This window comes from Helicoverpa armigera, chromosome 3 (genome assembly GCF_030705265.1).
Source record: "Helicoverpa armigera isolate CAAS_96S chromosome 3, ASM3070526v1, whole genome shotgun sequence".
Classification (NCBI taxonomy): Eukaryota; Metazoa; Arthropoda; class Insecta; order Lepidoptera; family Noctuidae; genus Helicoverpa; species Helicoverpa armigera.
In genome coordinates, this window is record NC_087122.1 from 6183897 (window position 1) to 6197622 (window position 13726).

General features: G+C 37.0%; 2 protein-coding genes across 3 annotated transcripts in view; both read left to right on the plus strand.

Annotated features, from left to right (window-relative positions):
* The window catches only part of LOC110380488 (cullin-associated NEDD8-dissociated protein 1), a 574273-nt gene extending 572339 nt beyond the window's left edge, over positions 1 to 1934 (plus strand). The window contains exon 25 of the transcript XR_010278155.1: positions 1913 to 1934. The gene's annotated coding sequence lies outside the window, so the exon portion shown is untranslated. The remainder of the gene's footprint in view (positions 1 to 1912) is intronic.
* Positions 1 to 13726, plus strand: part of Dip-beta (Dpr-interacting protein beta) — a 71481-nt gene that overhangs the window by 32136 nt on the left and 25619 nt on the right. The window contains exons 3-5 of one of the 2 annotated variants that reach the window (XM_021331700.3): positions 8400 to 8506; positions 11429 to 11614; positions 12020 to 12212. In XM_021331700.3, coding sequence (XP_021187375.2) covers positions 8400 to 8506; positions 11429 to 11614; positions 12020 to 12212 — 486 coding nt within the window. Of the gene's footprint in view, positions 1 to 8399; positions 8534 to 11428; positions 11615 to 12019; positions 12213 to 13726 lie in introns of both variants that reach the window. The other variant, XM_021331699.3, reaches the window with a different exon arrangement.

The window sequence follows — 13726 nt, forward strand, 5'->3', positions numbered from 1 at the left end:
AATGTATTTTTAATTACTCGGGTAATCCGATTATACTCCACATTTTAGAAACCATTACACTAGAATACAGAGAACAACAATCAAAATGTTAATTCCGAGTAATTGTAAAACATTTGCAAGGTAAACGATCCCCAAATGGGAACTATAGCAGTAATATGAATAATAAATACGGTAGACGAATGTTTGTTTCGTACGGTACGTCTGAACCTCTCTAAATATACTTGAACAACAATAACAAGGGTACAACATCTCGGAGACTTCGACGTCCGAAATAAAGTTTGGGCCAACATTTAACTAGTTGGAGCAAACAAATCCGGAGTGCGACTCTAGTGGCGCGAATTGCACTCGGCCCGTGGACCGGCCGTCTAACTTGTTCGTAACGACTTCAAAAACGTCTAGGAAAATATTTGTTTTGCAAACCAACAGTACACAAGATCTGATGCCACGTCTGTTTAGATGTATTGTTTGTACGCCGCTGGCCGCCGGAACTTTTATTGGATATGATATTGTTACATTTGAATAATACTGGCTGAACAAGCGGGATTATTGACGCTGAATCTAAACAAACATTTGCGGATTCTATATTGATAGAAAAGCAATTAATCTTGTATTATGACTGCATGAATCAACCATTACAACTTTTAACCTCATGATAAATCCCATAAAAAGGACACACAAGACTAATAAAAAGGACACAAGCGAAGTACAAATCAAATCTGCCGTCAGTACTTATCAACTTGTTAGATAACCTCTGATTGAGATCCGTCGACAGCCGTAAGTGGCGGGAATCGGATCCCCTCACGACAATAGGCGATTTAGCCAGTGATCCACTCAGTGATATCATAAGTCGATTCGACTCGATCCAGAACAAATGTATCGTGAGTGATTGTTCGAGTAATTTATTGAGGATGTTAATGTGATCCCTCTTGACATATTGCTTATGTATTGTTTCTTGAGTAGGTGCTTGAACGGTTTTATTTTACGGGTGGACTTATGTTTTTTTTTTTAATATAAATGTACTATAGCAGCGGTATATTACCTCTATATTAATAAGCTTTTAGTACAGTTTTTTCGTTCCATTTGAGTACGTGAAAATAAGATGTTTAATGTAATTATCTTCAACGACCTTAAAAAATAAGCTAATTGTCTAAGTAATTACATAAATGGTTATTCTGAATACCTTTAAGCTAAAGCCCAAACAAAAAATACAATAGGAACCTACATCCACTAACACAAATTATTACGTCCACAAAATAATATGAATAGCAATGTTTTAAAAGCAATTTGTATAAAAGGACGACGAATATCTCGAACAAGGCTCCGTAATGCATCCTTTGCCACTGGAACAACAATAGGCATAATTCACGGACAGCGTTCGCTCAGCTTAAACGAAATCACTGAACCAAATTGCAAATGAAGCGCCTGCCTAACTCTAGTAATGCCGTATATCAGATCTTATAGCTGTACTACGTGTTTGGCCGCGTAAGTGATTAATATTCGACTTTATTGCACGTTCTAGGAATGCTAAGGATTTGTTGTGCTCTGTTTGGGTTTTATTACAACTTATTCTTGTGTCGCACAAGGGTTGTTGATGTTCTATGGTGGTCTATTCTTTGTGTGTAGATATTAGGATATGTAAGTTAAATACCTAATATTGTATTATAAAAACGGCCAAGGTCTATACTGCGATTCTATAAAACTCGATCAACAACTCGCATTTCACTTCGATTCGTAATGTCATTTCATACTTTAGGGGAGGTAGGGGAGGGATGGGCACTTTTTCACAATTTATTGCATAAAAAATCAGATTTTACAGATCATGATCAACTTTTATTGCCATTTCTTATATTCAGCTAGATATAATGAAAGAGCTTTCCTAAAAATTACACTCAGTTTCAACATTACGAGATATTTAAACGGTTTTATTTAGCTCACCCCGTTTGTTTTATTATTTATTCTTGGATCAAATTTAGTAATTCAAATTTCACCCTCTTCCTGTCAACCGATTGGTCTGAAATTTTGTATACACCTTTAATTAAATCCAATATGGCCGCCGGCACAAAATGGCACAGCCCCCTCAATATGGGTATCAAATGAAAGGGCTACACAAGTAGAATACTGTCAGCAACCCCAGCGGGGCCAACAGGGCCAAGGCCTGCCTGCACGTCGATTCTATAAAATTCGAACAACAACTCGCATTTCACTTCGCTATTCACTCTCACTTCGCATTCGATTCAGAACGACCTTGATTTTGCATTCTGTAAACATCACCTAATCACTTGCGAAGTGAAGTGAGCTCGACATCGACCAATGCTGTGCTAGTGACTTCCCCACTCGACAAAATGTCAACCGAGATTAATCAGTTTTTAATTTTATCAGTTTTGACACAGAATTTTAGCTAAATATGATGTTTTAGTTATAATTTGTTATTGTAAGGAATTTGAGGCAGCTTTTAAGTATAAAATAAACAGAAATCTCTAAATTCGTGCTGTGATCTATGCTTACCCTACGAAAAAAAATACTGACAGCGCCAATTTGCCTTTCTTGCTGATTTTGAGGAAACCTTATATATTTTTTTACTACGGCCGGATTGTTCAGAGCTTCCACTACTTCATTTATGCAACGAGATGCAGACGGTTGCGATAAATAAGTTCTGATGCCCTCTTTAATAACCTTCTGGTAACTGCCACTAGCCAAGAATGATAAAGTACATAGTATCTGTGAAACAATAAATCAATAAAAAATGTAATACCTACTTTATCTGGATTTAGTGAAAACAAAATTGAGACCAATTTGGTTATTTTCATGCTTAAGAGAATACCAATATTATAACTGAAGTACAGAGTCTTTTGAAAACATATCAGCTGGCGGGGAAACCACATAAAGGGAATACTCCTTATTAAGAACTAAGTGTTTTTCTTATTATTGTGTGCTTGATTACAATTTTTCAACTATAAACTGTGTCAATACTTACTTTTACACGAGTTGTAAGTCCTTTGCCTCGACGTTTTGTGGGCTTTATCAGGGCAGTAAATCAGACTCCAGTTGGTCAATTAGCTCCTTCGACAATCTATATATGCTCACATAGTCATCATCGCGAGTTAATAAAGATAAACTACGAATTCTAGCAGATTGTTGACGCTTTTCTAAATTATCTAAAGCATGAGCTTCTTCTAATAAAGATTTAAGCAAAAACATTCTAGCCATCGTTAAAGGTAGGCACTTAATCACTTTAAAACACTTAGAACTTTATTTAAACACTATTTTAAATATAATAGTCTCTAGATCAAGTTGGCAACGGTACCTGAAACAAGATTCTATAAAGGATTTTTCGCGCAGATTTATAACCTCACAAATTTTCACTGACGAAGAAGAGCAAAATTTACAAATTATACATTACATGGTATGTCCAAGCCTCCCTACCATAGGGAGCATTGGACACTTTTGACTTAGTTTATGAAAAAAATCGGTAAAAACTTTTAAGTTAAACGGTTTTATCTTATGTGCACTGAAAACTAGAAAATAAAAATAGTTACTTACCTGTCAACCTACGTAGGTGGTCCCGGTCATATTAGACTAAAATAAAACGTGGGGCCCATTAACTATTGCTGTAGTACTCTCTTCTAAAGGTATAATAGGTGTGGATTGCATCGACTTACTATAATTGTAACTGGAGATTTTGACAATCAATAATTAATAATAGAAAATACACATACCTTTCATTAGTTTTCTCTTTATAACGATCCGAAACCGCAACAAAATATTTAAGTACTTTTACGAGTGTTTGTTCTTGACAACTCACAGAAATGACAGATAGTCTATGGATGAACACCGTTACCAGTCGGTAACGTAAACTACCCAATAAAAAAAAACAAAACTATGATCAGAAATCAGAATAAAAGGACCCCCTTTTATTCTGATTTGATCATGTCTCCCAACTGCCCATCTCTCCCTACCTCCCTATAGATAGACAGATTTTGGCAGATCTGTCAAAATCTCGACTTTAATTTAGTTCAACTTGTCAACACGCTCGATAGTGAAGCGCTAGTGTAGTTTGACAATGTCAATCACGAAACTTTAAGGTAGAATTCCGTGGGTCGCGATTGTCGCAGCCGCGCGCGACAAAAGTCAACCTATGAAAATGTATGGCACCGCTGCCGAGGGCTGCGACAGTCGCGCGCGGACGACGAATTTCGTGAGCCGCTCGCGGCCGTACGCTTCTCAACATGGTCTAGCGCTTAATAACATCTATAGAATTTTAGTAAAACCAGAATTAAATTTTTGACAATGCCGCGAGCAGCTTACGAAATTCGTCGGCCGCGCGCGACTGTCACGGGCCTCGACAACGGTGCCATACATTTTCATAGGTTGACTATTGTCGCGTCCACGGAATTCTACCTTTAGATCGAAGTCGAAGTGAGAGTGATGTCGAAGTGAGTTGTGATATTTTATAGAATCGACATGCTGTTTACACTACGTGACGCATATTCATTTACCTAAATACCTACAGGCAAATATTATAACAGGTTACGTAGAAATCTATAACTTTCGAACTTGATCCATCTTATAAATATTATACTTGGAAAGTTGACTACCTGTTTGCCTAAACTTTCGAGACGCTGTAAATCAAATCTACATGTAGAAAATCGTCCAATTAAGCCGTAGGACTTTTGGCCAAGAGTTGTTAGGTGTACCAACTCCGAATCTCGACGAAAGTACGAAACCGTGTTAGCAAATTGTTCGCAGTCGCGCACGTGCTCGAATACCGTACCAAAATACGTAACGGGATTAATTTAACAAATTAGAACTATACATGCGATTATTATACAATTGCTGACGATACCAATGCGTAGATAATACGCCAAGGATCCCTTATACCTGCTCCCGATGAACACAACAACCAAATAACCGCCTATTGTTTTTAGAATTTATTTCAACCGCTTTGAATGGAAAGTAGGATTAGGCTCAGAGTCGGATTACCATAGAATTTACAAATATCAGTTGGTCGGGCCGGTACTTACGATTTCAGCTGGTTTCGACGCCAGCATTTGCTGGTTATTGGCAGTGCGATCTCCCGACCTATACAAATCCAACTGTATTTACTTTCCGAACGTCTGTACGATTCGGACATTTGATATTCACTACGAGATCGTGAAATCATTTCCGCTGAGATATTCCAAGAACTTTGTCCGCATTACAACAATATACGAATGCGGCACCACCTCACAAAAGAAATTGTGCTTGCTGAATTTAATTGTAGTTTTCAATCAGACTTACAGATAATTTAATTATCTTCCGTATGACCGTATTTAATCATATTTTATAGCACGATTACCGGCTACAGTCGTAGAATCGTCGGAACGCTTTTCGCAGTTAATTATATTTTAATTGGCAATGAATATTTGAAAATTTAAATGCGGGATGTTAACACGGCTCCGAAGCCAGCGGACATTTTGTGTGTTCCCAATATAGAACGGGAAAGGCTTGTGTATATCGACGACATTTAGTCTGGCGACATTTGCTCTGGTGCTTCAATTGACCCATTCCGTTTGCCACACATGGACGTGAACAAATAAGGGCCGAAATGAATTTAACTCCGTTATGTATTGAAATTTATTGGACCCCGCTTCGTGTTTCCCCGATCTGTTAATGAAAGGAAAACATCAAAAGCTTAACTTTCAGTGGGAATTGTAGTCGTATGCGAAGTCACTTACTATGAAATCGGAGTTTGTAGTTTACCTGTAGATACATAAAGTAATTACTGTAGTATTAATTTCTTCCTTGTAAAGTAGATCTAACTTACTTAGAACTTGTTTATATATAGAATCAATGTGATGTTGTCAACTAATTCCTAATCGCCTTATGCTTGCAGGTAGTACATGTTATTCTGAGATATGCAATAACATAAATAAGCAGCACCTGTTTAGTATTTACCTTCCGAAATCCATTCAAAAGAAAATGCCGTCGGATCGTCTCTAACCCGAAAACATAAACGGATCGAATGCACCATGTAATCCGCATCCTGTCGCGTATGTACACGCGAATAATTCAACAGTGCGATCGCCATTCTATGAGCAAACAGATAGTCCTCACTTCCGACACATGTTTCCGTGGCCGACACAAGTAACTGGTCACGTAGAATATTGACGCCTCCAGCTATCCATTCGCCGGGACAATACCTACGGCGCTAAGGGAGACATTTTTATGCGGAACTTACGTATATCATTCTAAACATTTCGTGAAGAATAACGAGCATTTTCTGCGCTTTAAATTCCGTGAACGATTCGTTTGTGATTCCGATCTGTTGTGTCTAAAGTTGTTATGGACTGACTTTAAAAGGACTTCTAAGCGCTGCGGGACCAGAGTTCTGTGGGCTTCTGTGCACCAGGGATTAGAAAACTTGCTAGCTATGTATAAAACTCTAACAAAGTTAGATTAATGTAGCAAAATAACAATGATTGTTATATTTACGAAACAAATAATTAAAAGGTACAGGCCGTCCCTTTTGTCGTTATTAATTAAAAATAAATTATTATCTATATTCCCCCCGAGTAATTTTATCTTATTTTATTATCGTTAATCAATATTCATAATTTTATAAGCACTTGACAAGTTAGTTTAATTTTAATGTCTTTCAAAACTAATTTTAAGGAAATAAACAACCATCTGGTGTCGGATCTTTATCCATTCACTTTTGTGTTTTGGTAAAAACAATTGAGTTTTGTAAGTAAGCATTTGATATGAAATTCCAGCGTTGTGATTAACGCTCATTCCTCTTCTATATGAGAAGAGTCCTATGCCTTCCAGTGGTACAATAGAATGGTTGACGATGACGATGATGATGAAGTTCGTTAAGAGTACAATTATGCCAAGATACCTATTTACCCAGAATTTGACTCAAGAATAATAGCCCTCTCTCTTATCAGCAGCTCACGAAGCCGATAAACCAATTAGTTCTCACAAAATTGACCTACAATAGATCATAGGTACCTAAAAACTGAGTTCATCATCTGAATAACAATTGGGAAGACTCGCATTATTAAACAGATCATGTTCGAACATTTAGTCTCAGGTACAACATTAGGTTAAAATGTGAGACGTTATGCTAATATTACTGAACAATCGTATTCACTGAACACGAGGGGAAGACGCTGATTTATTCTCAAGTTATATCATTTAATTCTAAGGGTTGTAATGCTTGAAAATGTTTGTAGCTTTCGATTTTTTTCTTATGTTGTAGCCTGTTATGTATGGTCGCAATAAACGGTGTCTATCGCAAACTAAATCTATTTGTTCTCATTTTTTTAGTTAAGTAACTTAATCGTGTAAAAAAAAATTAAACCAGTTCTTTGAAAAATTTAATGAAAAATCACAAAAATTCGAGGTTAATCCCTTGAAACAAACTCCAACAATTTTAAAAAGACATTACAAAGACGAAACAGTTACAAATGATACACTAGAGTGACTAAAGCAACCCGTTAGAAAACCAGCGTTATAAATCCGACGTTAGCCTAATCTCAGGAGAAACGGCTCCAATGCGAGAGCTTATAAATAACTTTCTTTTACTATAAAAACGGCATTCCTATTTGCTTTGAGACTTTCAAGAATTCAACCATGGCTTCAATCGACTTTAAAATTCGAAAAATATTGTAAGTTGCGTTAAACCCTTTTTCGATTTAGCATTAAGGCTAAGCTATACCTAACTTAAATTCATCGAAACTCCATCGTTTAGGTTTTTCATTTCTAAAAAAATATTATTGACCTAAAAACTAATAGTGGTGGGAATTTTTGTTTTATTTATCCACAAACGGCTAGCTGGCAAACAACTCTTTTCATATATGATATACGGAATATTTGGGTATAGTTCAAAATGTTTTATAAACGTTTTGCTGTTGCAACAACGAGACTAGATTTGCCATATAAAAATTCAAAAATATTTGAAACCACACAAAAGTCTAATCAACAGACAGATTTTACAGGTAAACTTTTGAGGCGTGCTTTGTATCTATGTAGACACCGGTTTCTATATTCCAATTAGATTATAGACACAGACACAAGACCATGCGATACAAAAATGAGCGCGGTTGTCTGGATGACAATCACCGAACTAGCTTTGGAACATCTAGTCGTGACTATAGCTGTGGTGACACCAATGCGTGCTCAACCAATCAGTTTTTCTATGACGAACTAAAATTCACTCGTTAGTTCTTCATTTCATTCTTAATAAAAATGCTAGTGAAACAATACCAATTCTTCTTTAGATGTTTCTTAACGTCGCGACGTTAAGAAACATCTGTATAATAATATTTTAGGTAGGTAAGGCATATTTTCCTCAACAAAACTGCCCCCAAAATACCCCCTCTCATTTACTTATATACTAATGACGATTTTCTTTCCAGCACTAGGTCTAGAGCCGGACTTCCTATACCCCCTGGAGAACGTGACGATCGCTCAAGGCCGGGACGCGATGTTCACGTGCGTGGTCAATAACCTGGGCGGTTACAGGGTGAGTGGCGACTCCGCCACGGCCAGGGTGTGTATCAAACTGACTCATTACAGCTACCTAGAGGAGCACCACAGCACTTTTACTATGAGATCTATAATTTATATAAAACCTTCAAGCATTTTCTGGAACATTCTCTTTTTCCAAAAACTCTTAATGCCTGGTCCAAATTCACTATCTTTAATCACTAGAGAATGAATTGAACGATCAATTATTCAGGCATGTTTTTCTATCACTAGATTTATTAACTTAAAATTTTCCTTAAAAAGTTGTCTTGACAACAGTTTGTAGACTGTTTTTTCATCAATGTTTTGTTTTACTAAAGTTAGTTTGGCATTGAGTAGCTGAAGATGTTTTCTATAGTTGTTACCATCTTTCAGCTACAGGCGTGTCTGTTCAGTCGCAATGGTATACTGACTTACATACACATATGACTTAATCACTCTCAGTCACTCTAAAATCATAAATATTGAAATAAAATTATAGATCTCAACAAATAGACCTTGCACCACTACTTCCACACTTCTTAGCACACTACCTTCAATGCACTTTCTTCGGCACTCTTCGAAACTCACAGCACCACTTTATAGAACCTCTCTCTATCCTAGAATAGAGTAACACCGGTACTATATTTGCACAAATCTACTGCAAGTTTGTCCACATAGCCGTAGTGTTGGCACACTGTGCACAACTGCATTAGACACTAACACTTGCACATAGAAACTAAGATCCAAGAATGTGATAAAAACAGTGATTTATGCAACAGTGAACGAACGTTACTATTCTTGGGTTTTAAACACCAATGCACAATTACGTTTATTTTGGAACACAAGTTTTGAGCATGCTTTTACCAAGTGCACTTTATTCCTAAGTGACGTTTTAGTTGAAAAATAAAATTAATTTAGCAATGCACGTCAGTTTCACGTTAGTCAATCATTGTCGGAACAAAAACCGCACCCCACTATGATAGGATCACTTTAGTCCAAGGAATTTACGTTGCAAAACAGTCACTTTAGGAAATTAAAATAAAGCCAGGACAAACCCCCTCGGTCCCCGTTCAATCATTTCGAGAGGCGGAGCTCTCAAACTGTCCCGGGAGTTAATCTAGTACACTATCATTATGATATACGATACTGTATCGTGTGCGATATGTCTTCCTTTGAGTCACCAGTCTAGAATTATATGTCCCATTTTTGTATATTTTTGTTTTTAGTATCGCACTTTCATCTTGCAATACTTGTATTTAAATTTTAATTTAGCCAGATTTCCGTATAAATAATTTCTTTAGCAATCATCTCAAATGCCTATTCCCTGCCTAAACCAAAACACGATCAACATAACAACAAGAGAGCGTGTAATAAAGTCGGACACAAATACTTATTCGCAAATCTTTCCGCCACGAGAAACAAGATTCGATAATAGTCTCTCAGGGGCCGTTAGCTTAGATCACTCGATTTCTACGCGACTATCGATGCTACGTATCGATACATATTTGCTTTTCTATATTGATCCCGCGTAAGTAATTACACAAGACTAATAACATCTCCGCATGTGTTTCTCAACAATTCCCACGTGGCTTCCGAGATGAATATCGAGATGATATTATCACGATGGCTTTATAAGGAATAAACACCAATCGAGTTATTACTCCGATAAATATAGGTATCTACCTACATATAGCCAGTATATTATTATTGTTGTATCTAAATTGCGGTTCACGTAAAATAAAATGCTTAGAGGACGTAAATAAACACAAATACAGTCTCAATACATAACACACAAATAATCAAAAGATCTTAAACACATCTCCGATATGCACCGCTGGTATGGATGAGTTCAAAATTTGGTAAATATGAATTATTTTGTACCCCTTTATTTATTGTGTGAAATTAAGCAGCGATGCAATTTCTTAAACGTTTTGAATCTGAAATTACATCGCTCTACAGCTCTGCAATCCTGTCGTCGTTCATTTCAATAATGCAGATAAGCATAGCGAGAGAATTGTAAGGCTGTTTCTACAAAAACAATGTTGTGTTAAAGTACTACTTTAGTTACATTTATTTTGACTGTAGTTCCTAGGCACCTAATTAGTGACTAATTAGAGTTGCACAAGCACTTATACAAATGTAGACCACTTTCTAAGTTGCACCTCTATTAGTGCACTTCTTCTTGCACTCTGTCTATTCACTTATACGTTACTTATTTAACTATAAAGTCAATATATTTCTAGAAATCTGTATAAAATAAAAAAAAAACTCGAGCATTAAGTATATCCCCACTTTGAGAATACGCTCTCGAATGCAGACTTTAGCAGACACATAAAAGGCTGATACCTATTTTACTCGTTCAATGAAACCATTGAATTGAAGAACTTTCGCCGGCATTCAGCAGGAATTACGAAAAAAAAATATCGCTCCAAATAATATTTTCAATAATAAAGTTATAATACCGAGGAGGACGCGTATCGTAGACAAGTACAAACGCCGTATTTCTGTTCGTATTTTTTGTTACGCGCTATGCAGGAAATTAGGTTCTATTGCGATGTCGACGCTTTTGGTAAAGCGGGTGAAACGAGGGCGTTTTCAGTGCGCCCGCAGCCCGCTTCATGGCGGCGACCAGACGAAAATGTAATTAAAAATTCCGAGAGCATTTTGCGCGGCGCTCGCAACAAGATAGTGTTGCCGGCTCGAGGATCGTTGTCGTGACTGCCTCTCGGGAAGCATTCGCTTGTAATTAGACTTGTTCGTTGAAAGTCTTCATCGTTTACAAACAAAACATCATACGTGAAGCGTACGATCGTGACAGGAATGCGGCGTTTGTGTACACTTTTATTTTTCGATGTACTTACGATGTTCTTTCCTCCATGCACACTTTGGGCGTACAATTTTGCTGGCGTCGGCTCGCGGGTGGCTTGTCGCGGGGTAGGTAGCGTGGATCAAAGCAGACACGAAGGCGATCCTGGCGATACACGAGCACGTGATAACGAACAACGCGAGGCTGAGCGTCACGCACAACGACTACAACACGTGGACGCTAAACATTAGGGGCGTCAAGCGGGAAGACAGAGGACAATATATGTGCCAAGTTAACACTGACCCTATGAAAATGCAGGTAAAGTGCTGCTAATTTTAAACCATTATCCGTAATGTATTGCAGAACTACGATTTATTTTAGTGCATGGATTCTGTTAGCTGCATAATATATTACTTGAACATACGTATGGACCGATATAACGAGGACTGGAGCCAGTTTTTTGAACAACCTTTATAGTTCATGCCTCATCAATTTACCTGTTTAATGGTGTCAATTCTGCGAAAGCGCATTGGCGTTTTAATCTGAATAACCATGCATGTTACTGTGAAAGCATGCAATTCTTAAATCAATACACTATTATATAATGTGGAGACTATTTAATGATTCATGGCGCTCTTGTTAAAATACACATTAATTAGAACATAAAAATCGTTTTGTGCGTATGTTTTAAACTGTAATACTAATAGCATTGTTTAATTTCAGACAGCATTTTTGGAAGTAGTAATCCCTCCAGATATAATTTACGAAGAAACGTCTGGGGACATGATGGTACCAGAAGGAGGGTCAGCCAAGCTGGTCTGCAAAGCCAGGGGTTACCCTCCTCCTAAAATTGTATGGCGTAGAGAAGATGGGGGAGATATCATTTCAAGAGGGGGACCTCAGGGGAAGACGAAAGGTAAGGATTAAGATATTTTCATTACTTAAAATCAATTTATTTAAACTTTCATACCTTCTTCCTAAATTCTCATGTTGTATTTGTTTTAATAAAGGTAAGCACTGGGTATAAGCATTTGCTGTCTGAATTGTATCTCAAAGGTAGCTGTTTAGTTTTAGTTCATCTAATAACACTGTTAACAACAAAAATATAGGAACCATCGTTCGTCCACGTTTACGTACATTCGGTATAAATCAGTTTGATGTATCAAACGTTCACTATCAACTGCACATAACGTCTTTGACACCATCAAGTCAATATACTATACATATTAGGAGCACTATGCTTGGAGACTAAATAGGTTATTAAATTGAGATGTTAAGAGCGTGTACGCTCGGCGCGCGATGTCAACTTTAGGTAATTCAACGCAAAAAACCGCGCAGACTAGCGTCGCGGCTGTGTGCGTGCCTATCATACTTCACGTATAGTCACACAAACCATTTTGATCCTTTCGCGTGAAATTGGTAGAACAAAAAATATATTATTTAGTAAATAGTTAATAGCGGGAAAATAGTGTAAGTCTATGGATGTCTAAAATATAAAAGCATGAAAATAAGTCGTTAATACTTACACTCTTTTGCAAAAAAATCGGGCACCTATGAAAACCTTGGTTTTGAGGACTTTCTGTATATTACATACAATTTTCAACAGTACTAAATAGTCGACTGATGATTAATGACAATGTTAAGAGTTTCTGTATTTTAACCGATTTCAAAAAAAGAAAGAAGGAGGTTTCAATTAGATTGTTTTGTGATTGTTCTCGATTTCTCAAAGACGCCTGGACCGATTTGAAAAATTGATTGTTTATATGAATGGTCCAGTCCATCCAGACCGAAAAATTGTGGTCAAATAACAACAATTGCCGGAAAGCCAAATATTGGTGAAGAGCTTGGGTTTACCATTGCAAATAAAGTTTTAAGTTATCTATCCTATATGCTTCAAAAGTTATTCGAGATCAAAAGTCAAAATTTGGGTACATCCAAAATGAAAAAAAAAAAATATAGCTCGATTGGTAACAGACATCTGCAATAAGTGATTTCTAGCCTAAGGAGTCCGCCATATTGGATTTAGACTCGCGACACATTTTTTTTCGAGTTATTCATAGCAAGCCCTTTCATTTGATACCCATATCGTAGGAATGCATTAAAACATTTTTTCTCCATCTTGGGTATACCGCCATATTGGATATAGAATCATACATTGTCATTAAAACTGAACATTCAAACAAAATTTCAACTCAATCGATAAAAAAAATATGCTTCAAAATTGAGCTTTAAATAAAATAGTAGGTAATGTATCAAGATTTGTTGGTCGCGCTTGAAATGTACTCTATTCTCGGTATCCACGGCAGAGGTTATTCACCCTACGCGATGTGACGGAGCGACACGTCCTCTCTCTGTGAAGCCTTGCGGCGGTCTGGTTTGAGTTGACTCGCGTGCAGCGTTTTATAGTAGTTTTTAAATAATTTATAAAAA